Here is a 19,049-nt window from a genome sequence, read left to right as displayed (position 1 = left end):
TAGAGAGTAGGATAGAGTTTCTAGAGAAATAGAGAAAACCAGAATTGTTGAGAACTACAGAGTTTCTCTTTGAAATGAAGAAAATGTTGTGGAAATGATAGTGGTGATGGTTATACAGCAGGAGTACAATGAAGAATGTACTTAATGCCACTGAACTGTATATTGAAAAATGATTAAAATGGTAATTTTATGTTTTATCTGTATTATCACATTAAAAAAAAAAGACTGTAAATACTTGGCTCTCTTCGAGCTGTCTGACAAGTCAGTCTGGTAGATTCTTGTTGAATTGCTTACCAGTTACCCGCAATCTTTTAAGCAGTGAGAATACAAAATGATGGAGACACAGCCAGCCAATGCCCTATAGTCAATATCCTACTTATTCTTATTAAAGGCCTGGTATAGATGCAACCACCTCTTCCATTCATTTAGTTTCTTGGAACAAATATTTCATAGTACTGTGTGAATGATTTAAGAATGTGAAATATAGTGGCACCTGGGTGGCTCAATCAGTTGAGCATCCAACTCTTGGTTTCAGCTTACGTCATGATCTCAGGATCATGACATAGTGCCCCACTTTGGGCAGTGAGGAGTCACTTGGGAGTCTCTCCCTCCTTCTGCCCCTCTGCCCCTCCTCTGCTTATGTACTCATACACTCTCTCTAAAATAAATAAATAAAATCTTTAAAAATTATGAAGTATATAAGAATAAATATATCATGGTTCCTACCTTCAAAGAATCTAGTATATACATAGGGGGATGGAACATGGATGCTGAAAGATAAGAATGTCACCCTTTACTTTTGTGTGTGTGAGAGAGACAAACACTGATAGCACATCCTTAGGAAGTTGAAAGGGAAAGAATGTAAAGAAGAGGGAAAGACTTTTCTGAGCGAGAGCAGCATGGACCTGTTTGGAGGACAGTAGGTAGCTAATTGTAGTTTTAATTAATAGTTTTAATTTAAATTGTAGTTTTAATAGTTGATTTATATAGAACATATCTTCATTTTAAAATATCTTGAAAGGTTGGTATCTTAAAAAGGATGCAAACCATTAGAAGCATTCATGTTTCCTCAAGAAGACTCATTGGTTTTTTGTTTTTCTTTCCTGTTTTATGTATTATAGTGTTTATGTTCTTACTTTGAAATTTTGTATGTTATTTCTGTTCCGTTAAGAACGTTTTTTACATTTAAAAAATTTTCTAATCTCTGTCTTTTCAGGAAAACAAAGCCAAGACGTTTAATGTGACCACTAAACAAATGTTCAGGTCCTCTCTGACTCAGGCCCCTTCCACAAGACCTGCTCTGGCTGAGCATCTTCGATGGTGTTCAGTAGCTGTGGACCACAAGGTGGAGCTTTCAGGCAGCCATCTGAAGACGCCTTGGGTACCCTCAACTCTGCAGCTCCAACAAGAAGCTGTTCAGAACAGAAAGAAAGCCCTACCTGACAAGGCACTCCAAGTACATATGGAAGTACCAAAGCCCAACAGAGGAAAGATTCAAGTTCAAGGCACAAATTTCACCTCCCAGAATAATATTGTCCCTAAATTTATACCATTTTTCAAAAATCGATCATTACAGATGAACAAAAATATCTTAGAACCTGGCAATCTAAAAAGAAAACAGCTTGTTACAGAATCTAAATTTTTTTCACTTAAAACTAGCGTGATGCAAAATGACAAACTCAATTTAGATCCAGCTATTAAAAAAATATCTAATCATAACATTCAGATGAATACTAGAAATTTAAATCAGAAGATTTCTAGACTTCTACAAGAAAAAAACACTGGATCCTGTGAAAATATAAAACATCCCCCTTCTAATGGAGAATCATCAACTATGAGTTTAAATGAAAGTAAACATCTGTCTAATAGTTTAGTATTTCAGATGTCAAAGAACAGGATAGGTGTAATGAACAGTGCTGTTGACTTCCAGGTGAATGGAAAAGAACATTTAACAAGCAAACATATAACACAAATTTTAGGGAAAGGCCATGAGTCAGTGAAAATAAAAAAACAACCACACATTTTTGAATCAGATACAGAAACAGAAGATGCCCAAGTACTACAGCGGCAATCAAATGAAACTATAAAAGTTGGTGTAAATGACCACAAATTGATAATAAGCAAAACATCCCACAGGTCTAAAAGAAAATTGTGTCAGGAATCTTCAAAAACTTCAAAGAGACCTCATTCCAATACTATCCATTATGGACGGTCCAGTTTTTCTAGGAACAAGGTAAAAAAAAATCTGGGGTATTTATCATATGGTAGGCCTTTAAAACCCCTAAATAAAGATATAAATGATTTGCCCCACATCATCTAGAAATATAATCAAAAACAGAATGACTACCATAACACAGCTGCAAGTATATACAGTTAATTTTAACAAAGTGATTCTTCAATCTGATTACAGATACATGATGTGGACAAATCAAAAGCTCAGAAATCTCTCATCATCCCTTAAGCTTAGAACATGGATATGAAGGAAGGAAATATCCACCAGGTAACTTAGGTGATATATTTTGATTTATTTTTTTGTTAACATTATCCATATTGGAATTGCCATGTTTAGGAATCCCCAGCTTCTTGGTAAGAAATAGCTCCTTTTAAATTCCCTGAAGCCTTATAATCAGCAAGGAAATAGGAAATACTGGGAATAGTGCAGCCCTTGAATGAGGATTGTACACAGAATCTGTTGCATATAGTAAAGGCCCCCACAGAGGGATGAGGTGAAGAGAGTCACACTACTGGCTGTCTCCCACACTGCTCTGTGGTCTTTGCAGACAAAAAGACGGCATAGCAGTAGCAGACCATCTAAAACTGTGAGATTCTATAGGCACTAGGACGTGTACCTTTGGGACTTTTACCCAAGATAATTAACCTTAAGTGATGTTTCATAGGTTAATCATTAAGTTAAAATTTACTCCACATTATTGCAGTGTGGCAAAAGTGAAACTTGAGATTTAGCTGATAGTGCTGAGTCCAAGGCATTGAATTTACAAACCATGCATCTGGAAATTGCATTTTATTCCATTCTGCCATCTGTTTTATTCTAAGAACAAACCTATTACGAAAATATCCACAAATATTTTTTTTTGTGTTAGAATTACTGGAATATGTTCAATTCGAATTCCCTGTGAACAAACTAGAAAACATTTTATTTTCTCTTATAAATGCTGTTTCTTTCTGTAGTAGAATTTCAGCCTGATTTCACTTAACTAAAAGGTGCTTAATTCTGTTCCTGTTTTTTCAATCATATTGTGTTTCATGTAGTTTTTGACATCTTAATTTTAATGCACTCAGTAAGTGGTTGAGGAAAAATGTGTGTGCTAGAATGCCTTAATTTTTTTCATTTTCATTTTTAAAAATCTATTTCAGATTTCATAATTTTTTAGAAGTATAGCACTTTACCACTTTGAATTTAAGACTCCTAGAAAGAATAACATAATGAGAAAAATTACAGGACATCATTATAGAAAATAACTTCTGCCAAGTATGAAGTTAATAAATACCCCTGTAAAAATTTGAGTAATACAAAATAGTTTCAAGAGAAAAAAAACAACACCTGTAATTCTTCTTTGCAGAGATAATCACTCTGAACATGGATGGACATTTGCACGCTCTTGTGAACATGGAATCAGGCCCCACACACTGCCGTGGAACCTCCTTTAACACTTGAAAATTGTTGTCATGGGTGCATAGTATTTATTCCGTAGCTGGTGGGTCTACTATATTAACTGTCCCTACCGATTCACATTTTAGATCCAACTCTTCGCTGTGGTGACAATATTGTATAAACTGTCTTGAATAGGTATTTTTTTAAATATCTGAGTATACAGTATTGTTAGTTGAAAATACCTTTATTTTGCCCTATTTTTATGGAGATTTATTTGAACTTATTTTTATTATTGAAGATTTCAAGCTTTACAAAGTACAGATAATAGTGTAAAGAACCTCTAAGTATCAACAATTCAATTACTAATACTCAACTTCAACAATTACTACATCACTCTATTTCACCTATTTCTCACAGATCCACTTTTTTACTGTACTATTTTAAAGCAAATTAAGTATCAGATTGGTCATCTATAAACACTTGAGTATAGCTCTCTACCAGGCAAGGAATAACATAATTTAAAGAAAAAAATGTATGTCTGTACATTCCATTTTTGGCATGTCTACAGTATCTTTACTAACTCATTAAATTTTACTTTAGTCTAACATGCAACCTGACAGGAATCCCTCGATAAACATTAAACCTATTTCACAAAGTAGCCAGCCAAAGCCTTCAATCATACAACCAAAATACTGGCATGAAGATTTATTTCTTCTGCCATACGTATGTGCTCTGTGCCAGGCAGTGGACCAAGCACTGTGCTGCTGAAATGACAAAACTGCCATTGGCTGTGTAGTCTAGTCTCTAGCCAGCCTATTCTGGGTTCCTGGCAAAGATGTAGGGGTTGTGTATGTACAATGAAGCAAATTCTAACAATGACGTTTTGGTCTATATTGCAAATAAATTACTGAACTTATAAAAAGAAACAAATATTCTCACCTAATTAGTATTATTCTGGCTTTCAAACATTTTAGATGTTTAATTTGCAAAATGTGATATAATTCTTGTAAGATATTTAAAAGAAATTAAAAATCCTCATTAATATTCTACTGAAATAATTCTTCATTAAATTTTTAAAACCCCAGCAGAGAGCTGAGTGTAAGTTTAACTTTGATTTTTTAATGTGATTAACTGTTTTTGCTACCTCACTGAGTCATTGCAATTAAAGGCAAAAGTGAATACAAACTCTGCTTCAAAACTGTAAATATATAAAAAAAAACTGTAAATATAGTTCTTGCTCTTGAAATTGCATGTAGTTAATCAATTTACCTGTATGTCTTTTATTGGAAGCATTTGTTTTTCCAGAATATTTCTATTTTAAAATATTATTTTATAATTTTCATAGGCAAACACAACTAGTTTAAAGCCCATTTTGAATGTGCCTTCCTCATTCTAAAACTAGTATGATAGCTAGTAGACTGCAATAAAAAACAAATGGTATGTCATTGTGTTTGTGAGGTGGTGATGACTATATTTGTTAAAGAAATTACTATGAATAAGGATATATTTTTGGTCACTCAGTTGTCCACAGCATGTACTTCTTGAAACCAGTCTTTCCTTTTGTTCCATACATTCCTAGCCACCTTTCTGCTACTGTCCAGTCATCATGCTTTAGTTAAAAGACTAAGCAAAATAATTAAAAAGATTATTAGTGTGTAGTATCTGCTACACACTTAGTGTGTAGTATCTTCCAACTCTTTAAATAATCTTGCTAGCTCCTCCTCCACTCCATTAGTGTCTAAAACTAATTTTTAGGATAGTATTTCATTTAGATCAATGTTAATCTACATGGCAAAGCCTGCGTATTGAGGATCAGTCTATTTTCTGGTGTAAAGTAGGTTTGTTTTTCATCTTGCAATATTCTAATTAAACCAAAATATATATGATATATGTGTATACATGGTACGTATGTACATATATATGTATGTATGATATATATATATATGATTTACTATAGAGATACACGAGCGAATTGATTATTTACTATTTCATGTTCAGAGAAGTTACAGACTAAATTGCTGGGCTCAAACTCACTGAAGAAATTAATGAAGATTTTGGCTCATTTTAAAGATTATTATTTGGAAGCCAGGATAATTTCAAATCTAATTAGGGAAAACTAAATTATGCTATCTTGTTTAAATTTTTGGTGATTTATATGCATTGTGGACACCACCCTTACCCTGCCCTCAACTCATTCTTCACATTCCAGTTGTATGCTAGTTTTTGAACCATTACAGTTTTAAACCATAAATAATTTTATGTTTGCTTTTATGCAGAACTTTAAAAGACATGGCAATATGCCAAAATTAATGCTATGAGTCATCTTCATAGAAATGTAAAAATGCTTTTCATGTACTATTTATATTTTAAATTTCAGTGTTTTTTTGCTTACTATATTTGAATTTTTCTAATTTTATTTTTTTATATATTACTAAAATTATACATTATTATATATTATTTTCTTTGTATTTGTTGCTTACCATAGCAAATAGGTAAAAAAAAATATATAGGTTTGTCGATTACTAAGCAGTTCACTAACCAGTTTTTGCACTCTGTCAAATTTCACATCATCTACTGTTATCCTGGAACTAACAATATATTGGTGTTCACTGATACTTAAGAATGGTCAGTATTTATAATTGTTTAAAGATGTCAGGGCCATTATTTATTGATGCTTAAAAGGTCCATGTTGTATCCTATATAGTGTTTTATTTTAAATAAGAAAATAAAAGTATTCAGATAGATGTATTTTTCATGTTTTGGAGTGACTACATATAGGAATGGAAAGGCTTGGATAAATTCCAAACTATTTTACATTTATGGTTCTGTTTCCTTTTTTTTTTAAGAGTTATTTATTTATTTATTTATTTATTTATTTATTTATTTATTTATTTATTTATGATAGACATAGAGAGAGGCAGAGACACAGGCTCATGCTGGGAGCCCGACGTGGGACTCGATCCCGGGACTCCAGGATCGTGCCCTGGGCCAAAGGCAGGCGCTAAACAGCTGATCCACCCAGGGATCCCCTATGATTCTGTTTCTTTACATGCATTTGCTTCTAGACCCATGTAAACTAGTTAGATCATTATCACTTCACAGAACTTCTATTCTCAAAAGTTCCTACATCATTTCATTTAACAGATATTTATTTAGTATCTACTCTGTGGCAAGCACTATTGTAGATTCTTGGGATATATCAGTGAACAATGACCTTGGGATATATCAGCAAACACTGAGAGACAATAAACATGACAAATATGTAATGTATCAGAAAGTGACAAGTATATAAAAAAATAGAAAAGTAAGGGAGACAGTTACAGTAGGCTTCCTTGAGCAAAGACAGAAGGAGATGAGCTCTCTAGGCATAAGGAACAGGCTATGTATGTTCAAGAGACATCAGGGAACCCAGAGTGGCTAGTGTAAAAAGAGCCAGAGAAGGGAGTCCAGAAGATAAGACTAATGATACTGGGCCTGTCAGCCATGGCAAGGACAGTTACTCATTTACTCTGAGTGAGATGGGTTTGGGATCAGAGGACTGGCATAGTCTGACCTGGGGTTTCAACAGGCTTATTCTGACTGCTACATTGAGCGCAGACTGAGGCTAGAGGAGGGTGTGAGAGAAGAAATGGAGACCAGCCCAGAGGCTGTTGCAGTCATCCAGCAAAGATGAAAGTGATGTACCACCATTGCAACTGCAGAGGAGATGAGTGGCTGGGCTAGGGATTGAGAGAAAGAGAGGTGCTTAGGATGACTCCATAGTGTTTGGCTTGATTACATCTCACTTGAGATGAAAAGGAGGAGGCTTCAGATTTGGAGGAGGACTGGGGATGGACCGTTGTCATTTCGCAATGTGGAGGCCGTCGATGAAAACTCCATGGAGTGATGTAGGCAAAAACCTGACTGGGTTGAAGGGAGAGGAGAATTGGAAATCTTGAGTGTAGAAATCTCTTTCAAGAAGTGTCATCACTGGAGTTCTCTGAATCCTTATTAATTATCCTTAACAATATTATCTTTGATTATCCCCTTTCTGAGACTATATTCTCCCACAGCCTCTATAATCTTGTATCTCTGGACACATTTTCTGTTTCTTTTACTTATTGGCATTGAGTACCCAGGGACCTTGAGAGAGAAAGAATAGTTATGCCAGACATTTGGGACATAAGAGGAATGAGGAAGGCATTCCAAAAAGAAATGAGAAAAAGCATGAAGAGGTATGCATATTTAGAAACAATGAATACTGGTATGGTTAGCATGTGCTTCGTATGGGGACCAGAATGACTGCAAACCAGGTCACGGTGGTAAAGGAGTTTGAGACCTGGGAATGAAACCATCCAGGGTCTGTTCCAGAATCCTAATCCAGGCAGCAGAGAATAAAAGATAAGATTGCTGACAGATGTACAAGTGGCCACCAAGGAAGCTGGCTATCGATAGCACATGTTGGGTGAGGTAGGGTCAGAGGTGAAGCTGAATTTTCGATCTTGAGCCACTATAAGAAGAATGTCACCTTTTAAAAATACAGAAAATGGAGGGAGGCATGGCGCGGAAAATACAATGGGAAGATGGCTGATTCAGTCCAACATGAACCGAGTTAGTGGCATTAGTAGATCCAGGTAAAGATGGACAATAGACACTTGTATTAAAGCTCAAGGAAATGGAGTTTGGGATATTGTCCACGTAAAACTATTGAAGATGCATGTGAGTGTAAGGAGTGAAGAACGTGATAATTTTGAGTACACAATATTGACATGTAAGGAATGGGGAAAGGGAGCAGATCAGCAAGGAGATGAGGTGTCCCAGAGCCAAGCAGAGGAGAGTGTGGAGATGGCAAGGCCAGCGTCCATGCACTGGCCAGGAGGAGACCTGAGAGACCGCAGGCTTTGGACCCAGAGGTCCCCAGTGGCTGCCACAGTTCAAAGGGGAGATGGTCAGGTGCACAGGAAGCAAGTGCTGTGGTCCTCTGCAAGAAGGCTGGTGTGAAGAGATGGCAAGATCAACGGGACATTTGTGACCTGAAACAAAAGAATGAAACACTTCAGTACAACTAGGAGCAAATACCTGGTGAAAATATATCAAATGGATAGAATTTTTCCATCTTAAGCTTTTTCCTCTATGATTCTTTAAAATTCTGGAAACTACTGCGACTAAATGTTAACAGAAAAATTCATAAAACAGTTAACCATCTTAGCTTATTAGCTTTGTGTTTAAGATGAATGTTCATGATTGATTTTAATATTGCATGTATCTTTTCTCCCAGAAAAAAATTTTCCTAGTTCCCACAAAAAAAATACATCAATATTTTATTCTACAAAGATCATCCTGACTGCTATAATATTCATTATATTATTAAATTTCTAAATTTAAATATTCAAAAAATGTTTTGCTATTGACATTTAGCCATGAAAGAAATTACATATAGTATGTGCATAATATTTTTAAATTTTGTTCCACTAGCTTTTTTCCAAAGTGTCGATGGGAATTATTTCTAGTTAAAAGCCTGTATTCCTATGTAAAAATAGTAGAAATCTGCAGTTAAAATTAAGGAGAAACTTGGCAAAACATAACTGATTCTGTGGTTTATTATATATCTACTTATCTCGCCTCTAAAATAATTTATGAATAAAATATTTAAATCTCTGAAAACCATGAGTTGAGCTGCCTTAAAATCCTGGGTCTGCACTTAGAGGAAACATAATCAACATAATCATATAGCTGAAATGAATAATACAATGGAATTTTATAAACCTAGTGTTTAAACCATTAAAAGTTTTATTTAAAATGTTTTTTTTTTTCCAAATCCGTTCCAAGTTTTGCTCCATACCAATGTTACCATACTGAGATAAATAAATATGGGACTTGTATGAAGCAGAGGGCTTCCCCTACCCTCTTTCTTCAGCTGTGGACCTGGTGAACTTGTTTTGGTCTGAGTCAGAATTTGAAAACTAGCTTCCTCAAAGAGTTCTTGTTTCTGATAACGGCAGGCTAGTTTAGTTTATTTAAACTAAACCTGTCACAGAAAAGAACCAGTAATGCTGGATACATTTTTTTTTAAGTTCATAGAAACATTCAAGAACCAAAATGACATAAGGAATTACCAGTTGTAAATGCTAAGAGAAAACCAGAAAGATAAACAATTTAAAATCACTTTTGCACTTAAGATATTGGACAGCCCAGACTGGGAATGGAGCTGTGTTCTGATGATGTTGAAGAGCAAGGGGAATAGAAATGAAACAGCCCATCCCCTGCCAAAGGCGGGGAGCCTGATGGACATGCCCACCTCACTCTGTGGGAGGCTGTGCGTAAGGGGAGGTGAGCCTTCAGCCACCAACCCCAGGAGACCCGGGGTGGGGGGGCGGTGCACTGCTTTAGTGTGAGAAGAGCAGGGGGAAACGTAAGCCCCACAGACCTCGGCCCCAATCCACCAGGGTGATCCAAGAAAATGTAAACCAAGAATTTGATTTAAAATGATATCAGATATCAAAAACTTTAGGGAGAAAACCAAATGTTTTTGAATGGTATTAAAGAATATTGAAGTAAATGGAGACCTGTGCCCTGTTCATAGACTGGAAACTGGATAGTGAAAAGATGCAGTTGTGGTTTTTCTTTTTAAGATTTTAGAGGCTAAACCACTGAGCCACCCAGGGATCCCCTCGCATCTCACTTCTTATCATGTTAGATTCATAATCGCCATTTAGGTTGCCTTTGGGACATTGTGAGAACTGTAATAGTATGAAATCCTATTTATATACGACTTACTTCTGAGCTCCTCTGTTTTGGTGGTTTGGCGATCTGGACACCAATACTATACTGTTTTAATTATTATGGCTTTGTAGAAATCTTGCTATCCAGAGAGCAAGTTGTCTCTCTTCTTGTTTTTCTGTTGAGTCTTTATCACTGACGTCTGCATGCCCATATCAAATTTAGAATAAGCTTAAGTTCTAAAAATAAACATGTTGAAGCATGGCTCAAAATCACAACTGCAGGGATCCCTGGGTGGCTCAGTGGTTGAGCATCTGCCTTCGGCTCAGGGTGTGATCCCGGGGCCCGGGATCGAATTCAGCACTGGGCTCCCTGCATGGAGCCTGCTTCTCCCTCTGCCTGTGTCTCTGCCTCTGTGTGTGTGTGTCTCTCATGAATAAATAAGTAAAATCTTTAAAAAAAAATGTGAATGAGCTTCCATTCATGTGAAGTTGAAAAACAGAAAATTTAACCATATTGTTTATGGACTTTTTTTTGCCACAATATTTTATTTTTCCTTTTGATGTTTAAAGGCTGCAATATATTAGACAAAGAAGTCTTTGATGACATAATTGTTAATTCTCTGCAGACAACCATATAATCCTTAAAAATAACATAAGCAAGATAAAGGTTTCTGCAACCTACATATGCCTCTGGAAAAAAAAAAAGCAATGGATGGACAATAATTTCATTGGAGCTTTAAAAAAAATGGTTTTCTTACCAAACTTTAATGTATAGTAAATGAACCGATCATCTGTTAGATGAACCCAAGCCAGATCAAGCAAAAGAACAGTGTAAAAATTATAAGTAAAAGGACATTATCATTTAAAAGTTCAGCGCAGTGATGTGTCATGAGGGAGAGGTGGGAGTCTGGTAGGAGTAGGTAGGTGGTAGGGCAGTCCTTCTAGAATACTGGTGATATCTGTTCTTTCTTGTCCTGGCTGGTAGTTATACAGGCATTGACTTCACTGCTCATTGAACTGTAGCTACATGTTTATGTGCTTTTCAATGTGTGTGTTATATTACACAGAGGATTGTTTTTTAAAGAGGAAAATAAAATGGAAAAAGATAGCCTTCACATAGTGTAGAAGACTGGAGGGCCTCTCCTTTGGGACCCTAAGATAGTAAAAAGGGGCTGTAGTTCGTGAGGATGACATCTGACAGTTCTCTGAAGTATGGCAGGTGCCCAGGACTCTCAGAATGAGCTGCTCTACATGGGTGCAGGGATGGGCGGTTGCAAGACGGCAGCAGAGGAGGACACCAGGCTCAAAAAAATCCCAACAGAGGTGTGTGGGTTAAGTGGTAAGGGCAGAGGGCAACAGAAATGCAGCGCTACAGCGTGGAACGAAGTGGTCAAATCAGGTCTGGCAGTTTGAGAAGTTTTAGCCAAAAATGGTTAGTGTGAAAAGAAGAGTGAATTGAACTTAGGTCTACAGTTATCATTTATCTTGTGGACCTCACTTCTAAGGTCAATTCATGTGAGCTCCAAAAAAATAAAACTATAATCTCTGCTTCCAACCTAGTTTTATTCAATGCTTATCCACATAATGAGGACGCTGAGGGATTGTCCTGAGGAAAACTCGGGGAGGGCAGTTCCATGACAGCTACCTGTGACCAATATGAGTCTAAGGTGTTTTGTTTTTTATTATTTCATGGATATGCTTCAGGGTTCAATATAAAGATCAGCAGTGCATTCGAAAGCCATTCCTTTATTAACTTGAAAAACCATATAAGTAACCATACTGTGCAATGGGAGTGTTAAATAGCCAAGTCCTAGCACATCATGTAAACCTTAAAGAGAGGAGAGAAATGCCCCCACCCCTGCTGGGGGGGAAAAAAAGAAACAGGAAATACATAGTTACCAGAAAGCTAAACTGGGAATGGGGTTTGGGGGCACAGAATTCAGTTACTGCAAATTGGAGGAGGAGAGTCGACGGGAAATGGACTTCAATATCTCAGGAGCATTATTAGGAACTTGCAAGGCACCTCCCGGCGATGCTCCCCTTCTGGTACTTGGGGTGCGGTGGTCACGTCCCCTGCCACGCCACTCGAATCCCAGACACACAAAGCATGGCAAAGAAATATTCACAGTGGTTTTAAGCCACTGAGTTTCAAGTTAATGTGCCACACAGCAGTCGACGACAGACCCAACTGTGCGGTGTGGGAATGCTGGAGGACTGAGTCCCAAGCCACGCTGCCCGGCCAGCCCCTGAGAACAGGACCGCGGAAGAGGGAACAGGGACTGCCGTGCTGCCGGCCACCCTGGCCTGCTGTCCAGTGGTGCCAGAGGAGAACCGTTCAGCATGCAGGGGGGCGGGGAGGCCTGGCCCCCGGGGTCCAATGCCGCAGGGCTTGGGGACATCTGTGATGCTCAGTCTGGTGCCAGGTGGGAAACACCGATCTCCCTGTGCTGGGAGGTGATGGAGCCCCAGATCTGTCCCCAGGAGGTGCACCAGTGCTTCCCACAGACCGAAGCTCGCTCCCCTGGGAGGGCTGTCGCCCCCAACACCAGGGCAGGGGCCCCTCCCTGGCAGCCTGCGTTTCCAGCCCAAGGGACTCGTGTCTTCGTGGCCTCTCCTCCTCTCCTCCTCTCCCTGGCCTTCTGTCAGGCCCCGTGGCACTCCCTGCCTCTGTCTGCGACGCAGAGGACCCAGATCAACTGGCTCAGGGCCGTGTTCTTTCTGCTAGAGCACATGATGCCACGATTTTCAAGATTTTCTAAGTGTGTGAGATAAAAGGATTTGGAGGACAGGTTCACGTGATCATTTTCATGGGTATTAGCGATCTCTGAACACACACACCCCTTCTCAGCCTTTCTTCACATTAGCAGTTCTCAGGTTTTTCTCTGCCTCACTGCCCCCTTTAGACACTAAACTTGCTCCCTTTAGACACTTCTCACCCCCCCTCAGTGAATCTAGATGGAGGGAGGGTTTGGCAGTGATGCATGGAGCTCAGACATTTGAAAAAGCCTTTCAAGAACTGAGGAGTACAGGAGGGGAATCCTGGCCCTTTCTCCTTTGTTTTCCTCGAGAATCACTCTTAGTTGGGTTAGGCCAGCGCCCAAAACTCCTCCCAGCTTATGGCACCAAGACCGTATTTGAGAAACCAGTGTAGGTTTCTCCCACTTATCAGAACAGCCCGTCCCCTTGGAGATCATGGTTAAGGCTTCCAGAGTGCATCTGGTGTCACCACATTCCCATGCTAATCTCATCCAGGCCATGCAATTGCCTTGTAGACGACGACGAGGATGCCACCGAGCTGAGGGCTGGTCAGGCCATCAGTGCAGTGCCACCCGCACCACGTACCAGCTCAGGAGGTCCCCATGAACTTCAGTGGGCTTGCTTTGGCATCCACTATAAATGGCAGTTAATGATTATGACCCAGACATTCATGGCATATCTATAAAACAAAGAACTTCTATGTTATAAAATTGAGCAAGCTCTGTGTTTCCCACAGCAATAAATTCAGCTTGCTTTTTTCCTCCTTAAGAACTAGTTTTGGGACTTTGTAAACTTAAATAAGCCACGCTATATATGGGGCTGCTAAGATGAAACAAAGCAAAGTATTTTTAGTCCTACTTCTCTTTAACCACATTTCATTAATTTGCTGCCTACTATTGCTCTGTGGTCCCTAAGGAAATAACTGGATGAAATTGAGAATAAAAATAACAAAGTAGGATATTCAATACACCGGGTTGCATGCACCCAGTTAGGTCACACAGTGATTACATTTAGCTCTAGCTAACCTGATTTCAAGTGCAGTTTGATCTTGGGGATCTTGTGTAAGAATGCTTCTTCCACATTATCAGAAAATAGTTCTGTTGAAACGTACAGTTCTGCGTGTCCCTGCCGTATAGGAACATTGACACACATCAGGCAGGTTCTCCCTTAAGAGATTACTGAACGCTGTATTTGTACCATTAACTTGACAGACGTTTTATTTGGTCCAAGAGCACATTAGTCCAGCATTCACCTCCACATACGTGCTACCTGTGGCACCTCCGCCCTGTTGTGCTCTAGGAACAGGTACAGTGTTCTATCTGGGTGCTGGGAGCCATGACATTTCCAACAGGCAGCTCCATTTAGGCTTAGTCTCCCCAAACCTCCCAACTCTGAATGTGTAGTCCCATTGTTTGAACCAAAGTGTAAACCAGATCTATAAGTCAGAAGGAAGAATTTTCGGACATTTAATCATATAACAAGGCTGTGTAATTTCTTCCTGGGGAGAGGGAGTGTGGGATTTCCAAATCGAACTGGTTCACTTTTGTCTGGGCTGGTTTTAATTAACTGGCAATTCTTTTAAAAGTATGGAGATAGACCAGATGTCCTCTCAAGGTCTTTCCAAACCAGCCTACTCCATGCTGAATGAGAGAGTGTAAGAACAGAAAGAGATCTTGGCCGACAAGTCTACTTCCTTAAACTCAACAGTGAGGGAACCAAGATACACAGAGTAGGCATAGTTCACATTGTTATAATTCTAAGGAAAAAAATCATTCTGTTGCTTTACAGTCCCATCTTGTTTTTTTTTTAAAGCAACTTTTTAGGGATCCCTGGGTGGCGCAGCGGTTTGGCTTCTGCCTTTGGCCCAGGGCGCGATCCTGAGACCCGGGATCGAATCCCATGTCAGGCTCCCGGTGCATGGTGCCTGCTTCTCCCTCTGCCTGTGTCTCTGCCTCTCTCTCTCTCTCTCTCTGTGACTATCATAAATAAATTAAAAAAATTTAAAAAAAAAAAGCAACTTTTTATTATTAATAATACCATGGATTCAAAAGCACTTATAAGTATACAACTGATATACAAAAACATGCATTTGAATTTTGAAAAGGAAAATGTGGGCAGCCCCGGTGGCACAGCGGTTTAGTACCGCCTGCACCCCGGGGTGTGACCCTGGAGACCTGGGATCGAGTCCCACGTCAGGCTTCCTGCATGGAGCCTGCTTCTCCCTCTGCCTGTGTTTCTGCCTCTCTCTCTCTCTGAATAAATAAATAAATCTTTAAAAAAAAAAAGGAAAATGTACATCTGCATTACATGTATGAAAACTTCTGCAAGGAAATGTATCAGAACATTACCAGTAGTTACTTTGTATGCTGTTTTGGATGATGTTTCTCTTTTCTGTGCCTTTTTAAAATGTCCCAAATGTTGATAATAAACATGAACTATTTGGATTATCAGTAAAAAGACATTTCATGTTATTTTGGAAAATAGATGGAGCAAGACATAGCATTTTATCTTTTGGCCAGACAGTCATTTCCTTTTGCTGGATACATGCAAAAATATTGAAGGAGTGATACTGTTTAAATTTAGATTAATTCCACATTGGTTTTCCTTTTTTATTCTTATCTGTTGCATCTCCTCAGGGTGTTAAGCATGTTTCACTCTGACATGTGCCAAGTTGTTGCTTACGCTCTTTCTAGAGCACTGGGCAATGGCCCAGATTCTTCTGAATAGTCCTGCCAGGAAACATGACAGGAATACTGCCAGAGAAGTCACCCGGCACCTTCATGATAGGAAGATGACGAAACAGGAGGGCCCTGGAGCCTTTTAGGGAATCCCAATAACTCATTTAACTGAGAAATTGCAGCTTCAAACAGTTGAAGCCACAAGCCTATCAACTTTCTCAATGGTGTATATTTAAGTAACTGCTGGAGTCAGGGTAAGTATATGCTTCCCGGAACCATGCAGATTCCCAAATAGAATTCAGGACTGTTGTCAAGCTGGAAGAGCAAGTGGATGCCAGGAAGGTGATGTTGACCACAAGCTGTAATCCAAAAATCCTGACCTCATCGACCTGTAAGCACAAACTTTATTGGTCCTATTTATTTAGCATGTACTATGCACAGAAGTTATGCTAGAAGCCAGATACTGCAATATCAAATATAGAGGGCCTGGTTGCTGTTCCCTCATCCAGTGGGGAAGAGACACAATGCAAGATGTTTTGAGGATTGTTTAATGCTATCACATAGGAAGCACAAGGATCTATCATGGAAGCAATAGCAGGAGCATGGCTCCCAGAAGGAAGGGAAGTTTAAGCTAGGATATTTCTATGGATGGGGACTTAGTGGTGTAAACTGGAGGTAAGGGTGGTGTAGGCAGAGGAACGATTGTGAGAAAAGACCCAGAGGAAGGCGTGAGAACTCCAAGAAGCCAGAGAAGATCAGCAGGGCTGGAATGCAAGGCAGAAAGTAGGGAGAACAGGTGGCCAGGAGGGACTGGAAATTTAGGTTGGAGGAAGGCAAGACTGGAGACGGGGGATTGCTTAGGGGACTGCAGTGCATGAAATGGAGAAATAAACTGGTTAAGAAACATCCAGAAAGTAGAGTTGCCAGGTGCCAAGACTTAGTGGTTAACTGATAAAATGGAAGCTTAGATCACAGGTATTGGATCTTTCTCTTTTCTGATGTAAGCGTTCAGTGCTATACACGTGCTATTAAACAAGCTTCTAATTTCCAAATATTTGTGGCTTTTGCAGATCTCTGTCATTGTTTTCTAATGCTACTGTGGTCATTCATTTTAAATTTTGTTTTGTAGCCCAGGATATGGTCTGTGCATGAGGCCACCCCAAGCCCAGTTGGTTCCCTTCCCTTTTTTATCTGACCTTACCTTGCCTTATCTGACTTCTTTGGGTTTTTTTTTTTTTCTTTCTTTCTTTTTCAGTGATCTCTCTCCAGTACATAGGAGTGAAGAGGTCAGGCCTGCATGCATTTCCTGCAGTCTGCAGATTTTTTTTCTCGACACTGCTTGTGAAGAACTATGCACCAACTCCACAAAAATAAGCCATAAAATATTGGCACATTGTAGTCCAAATCCATATTTGGGAAAGAAAATCACTCTAAAGAATCACAGTCTGTAAAAAAGAGATGCTGACCACAATAATTACAACCTTTACAGTATTATGCAGAGGAGTTTAGCCTCCCTGGAGCCAGAGCCACATGGTTTCAAACATCTCCTTCCCAGAAGAGGGTCTCTCCCCATTGGGGTGGCTTCCCAGAAGAAAAAGACATTCAGCTTCAAAGACTGATTCAACCTCTTACCTCTTAAGATATTGCAGGAACTTTATAATTACCATTATAATTAGAATCATAATTACCATTCTGTCTTCAATAAGGATATATACAAATAACTTGGTGTCTGGTCTCCCCCAGGGGCATCGCCTTTTGTTACTGTTTTCAATGGGGAAGAGAATCATGTATCAGGCCGGGAACATGAGCAGGGAATTATGGATTCTGCTTTACCTGCCGTGAGTAGCTAGGACATAAATGCAGACCCTGAATTTGCATGGGTGCCTATTGATGTCTAACGCCAGCTCCTAACCCCCCTACCTTCTGCTCTTAAACCATAATGGTGCCTGGAAAGTGTTCTCACAACACTGTAATCCTAAATTTTGGGACACTGGTCTCTGTAGAGAGCTCATTGTAAAGATGAGATCCTCTTTCATTACATCAAAGTTCTCCTCAGGGAACAGTGTACAAGTCCCTGCCCCATGACCTAACCATCAAAGGAACAACTGGTAAAACTGAAGAAATTCTGGAGTCTGTAGTTTAAATTCCTCTAAGTCCTTAAAGTCACAAATTCTAGGGAATTTAGTAGTATTTAAACAGAAGAATTAAAAAAAATTAAAAAAAAATAGAAGAAAACAAGGAGTTGTTTTGCTGTTTTTTCCCCTGTCATCCAGAACATTGTCCTTGGAAAGAGGATGTGGGATAGGACAGGGGCTATAAAGCAGTTGAGAAGTCATGAGGTAGCCTGCAGCAACTTTAATCGAGACCAGCCTGAGGGCACTTTTTATTCTCTGTTGAAGGTTATTTCTTCTTGGGGGACTTAAAACCTTGGTGTCTACCCACACTCTTTAACTGGAAATTTCTAGCCACATCTGTCACACATCTGAGAAGATCGCATGTGCTTCTGTGGGTATCTTGAGAAGTTCTGTTTGAACCCTCACATTTTATTCTATTTCTCCATCAGGTTCCGGTTTTGAATTCCACGAGTCCTGTCAGCCCTGATGAAAGAAGATGTCCTACGTTCTTGGATGTCCCTAAGGACCATTAGGAACCTCCATGTCCCAGGGGGCTGCCAAGCCAGGGCCACAGCTCAGCATCCCTGCGAGTGACCGTGTCCCTGTCCTTAGGCCACTGGCCCTGCTCCTGTCACATCTGGACCCAGCAGGTGGCAGTGGCCAGTGGTCGTCAGTGGGGACTCCTGCAGGGAGGCCGGGCTCTGGATGCCACTGTCCATCACATCACGGTGCAGAGATCTTCACTGTAGTCTGCATGTTACCTCAAAGGCTGCTGGTGGTTTTCAGGGAGCAGCCCTCACCTGTTCCCCAGGTGGATCCAGTAGTTTGCATTGGCACAAGGTAAGACGAGGGATCCCACAGGGCTTACTCTGAGATCATGTTGAAGAAATCCAGAGAAGAATGTGTTTTTAAGAAAGCAGTGGTGGAAATTACTAGAGAGGGATCGGCACCCAGCGAGGCCATGGAGGCTGTTCCCTCAACCCCTGACAGCAGAGGCATCCCCCCCCCAAATGCTGGCAGTGTTGATGTGGAGAGACCTTGAGCCTGCAATGCTGCAGTGGGTGCCCTGGCCCTGGGGTCCCCATAGGTACAGGGCTCCGAGGGTGAGCTCTGTGACCCAGCGTCGCTCTTCTGCAGGGTGTGCCTACGTGGGAACACAGCTCTGACTCACGGCACAGCCAGGAGA

The 19,049-nt window shown here is 39.8% G+C and overlaps 1 protein-coding gene across 1 annotated transcript in view; it reads left to right on the top strand.

The window, feature by feature from the left end:
* LOC129514561 (uncharacterized protein C18orf63-like) overlaps positions 1-3,608 on the top strand; it is a 39,982-nt gene extending 36,374 nt beyond the window's left edge. The window contains 3 exon segments of the mRNA XM_055333242.1: positions 1,217-2,233; positions 2,411-2,500; positions 3,582-3,608. Coding sequence (XP_055189217.1) covers positions 1,217-2,233; positions 2,411-2,461 — 1,068 coding nt within the window. The 3' untranslated portion in view covers positions 2,462-2,500; positions 3,582-3,608.
* Positions 3,609-19,049: the final 15,441 nt, after the last annotated feature.

The sequence above is a fragment of the Nyctereutes procyonoides genome, unplaced genomic scaffold, assembly GCF_905146905.1.
Source record: "Nyctereutes procyonoides isolate TBG_1078 unplaced genomic scaffold, NYPRO_anot_genome, whole genome shotgun sequence".
Lineage (NCBI taxonomy): Eukaryota > Metazoa > Chordata > Mammalia > Carnivora > Canidae > Nyctereutes > Nyctereutes procyonoides.
This window is presented reverse-complemented; position numbering and strand designations above follow the sequence as displayed.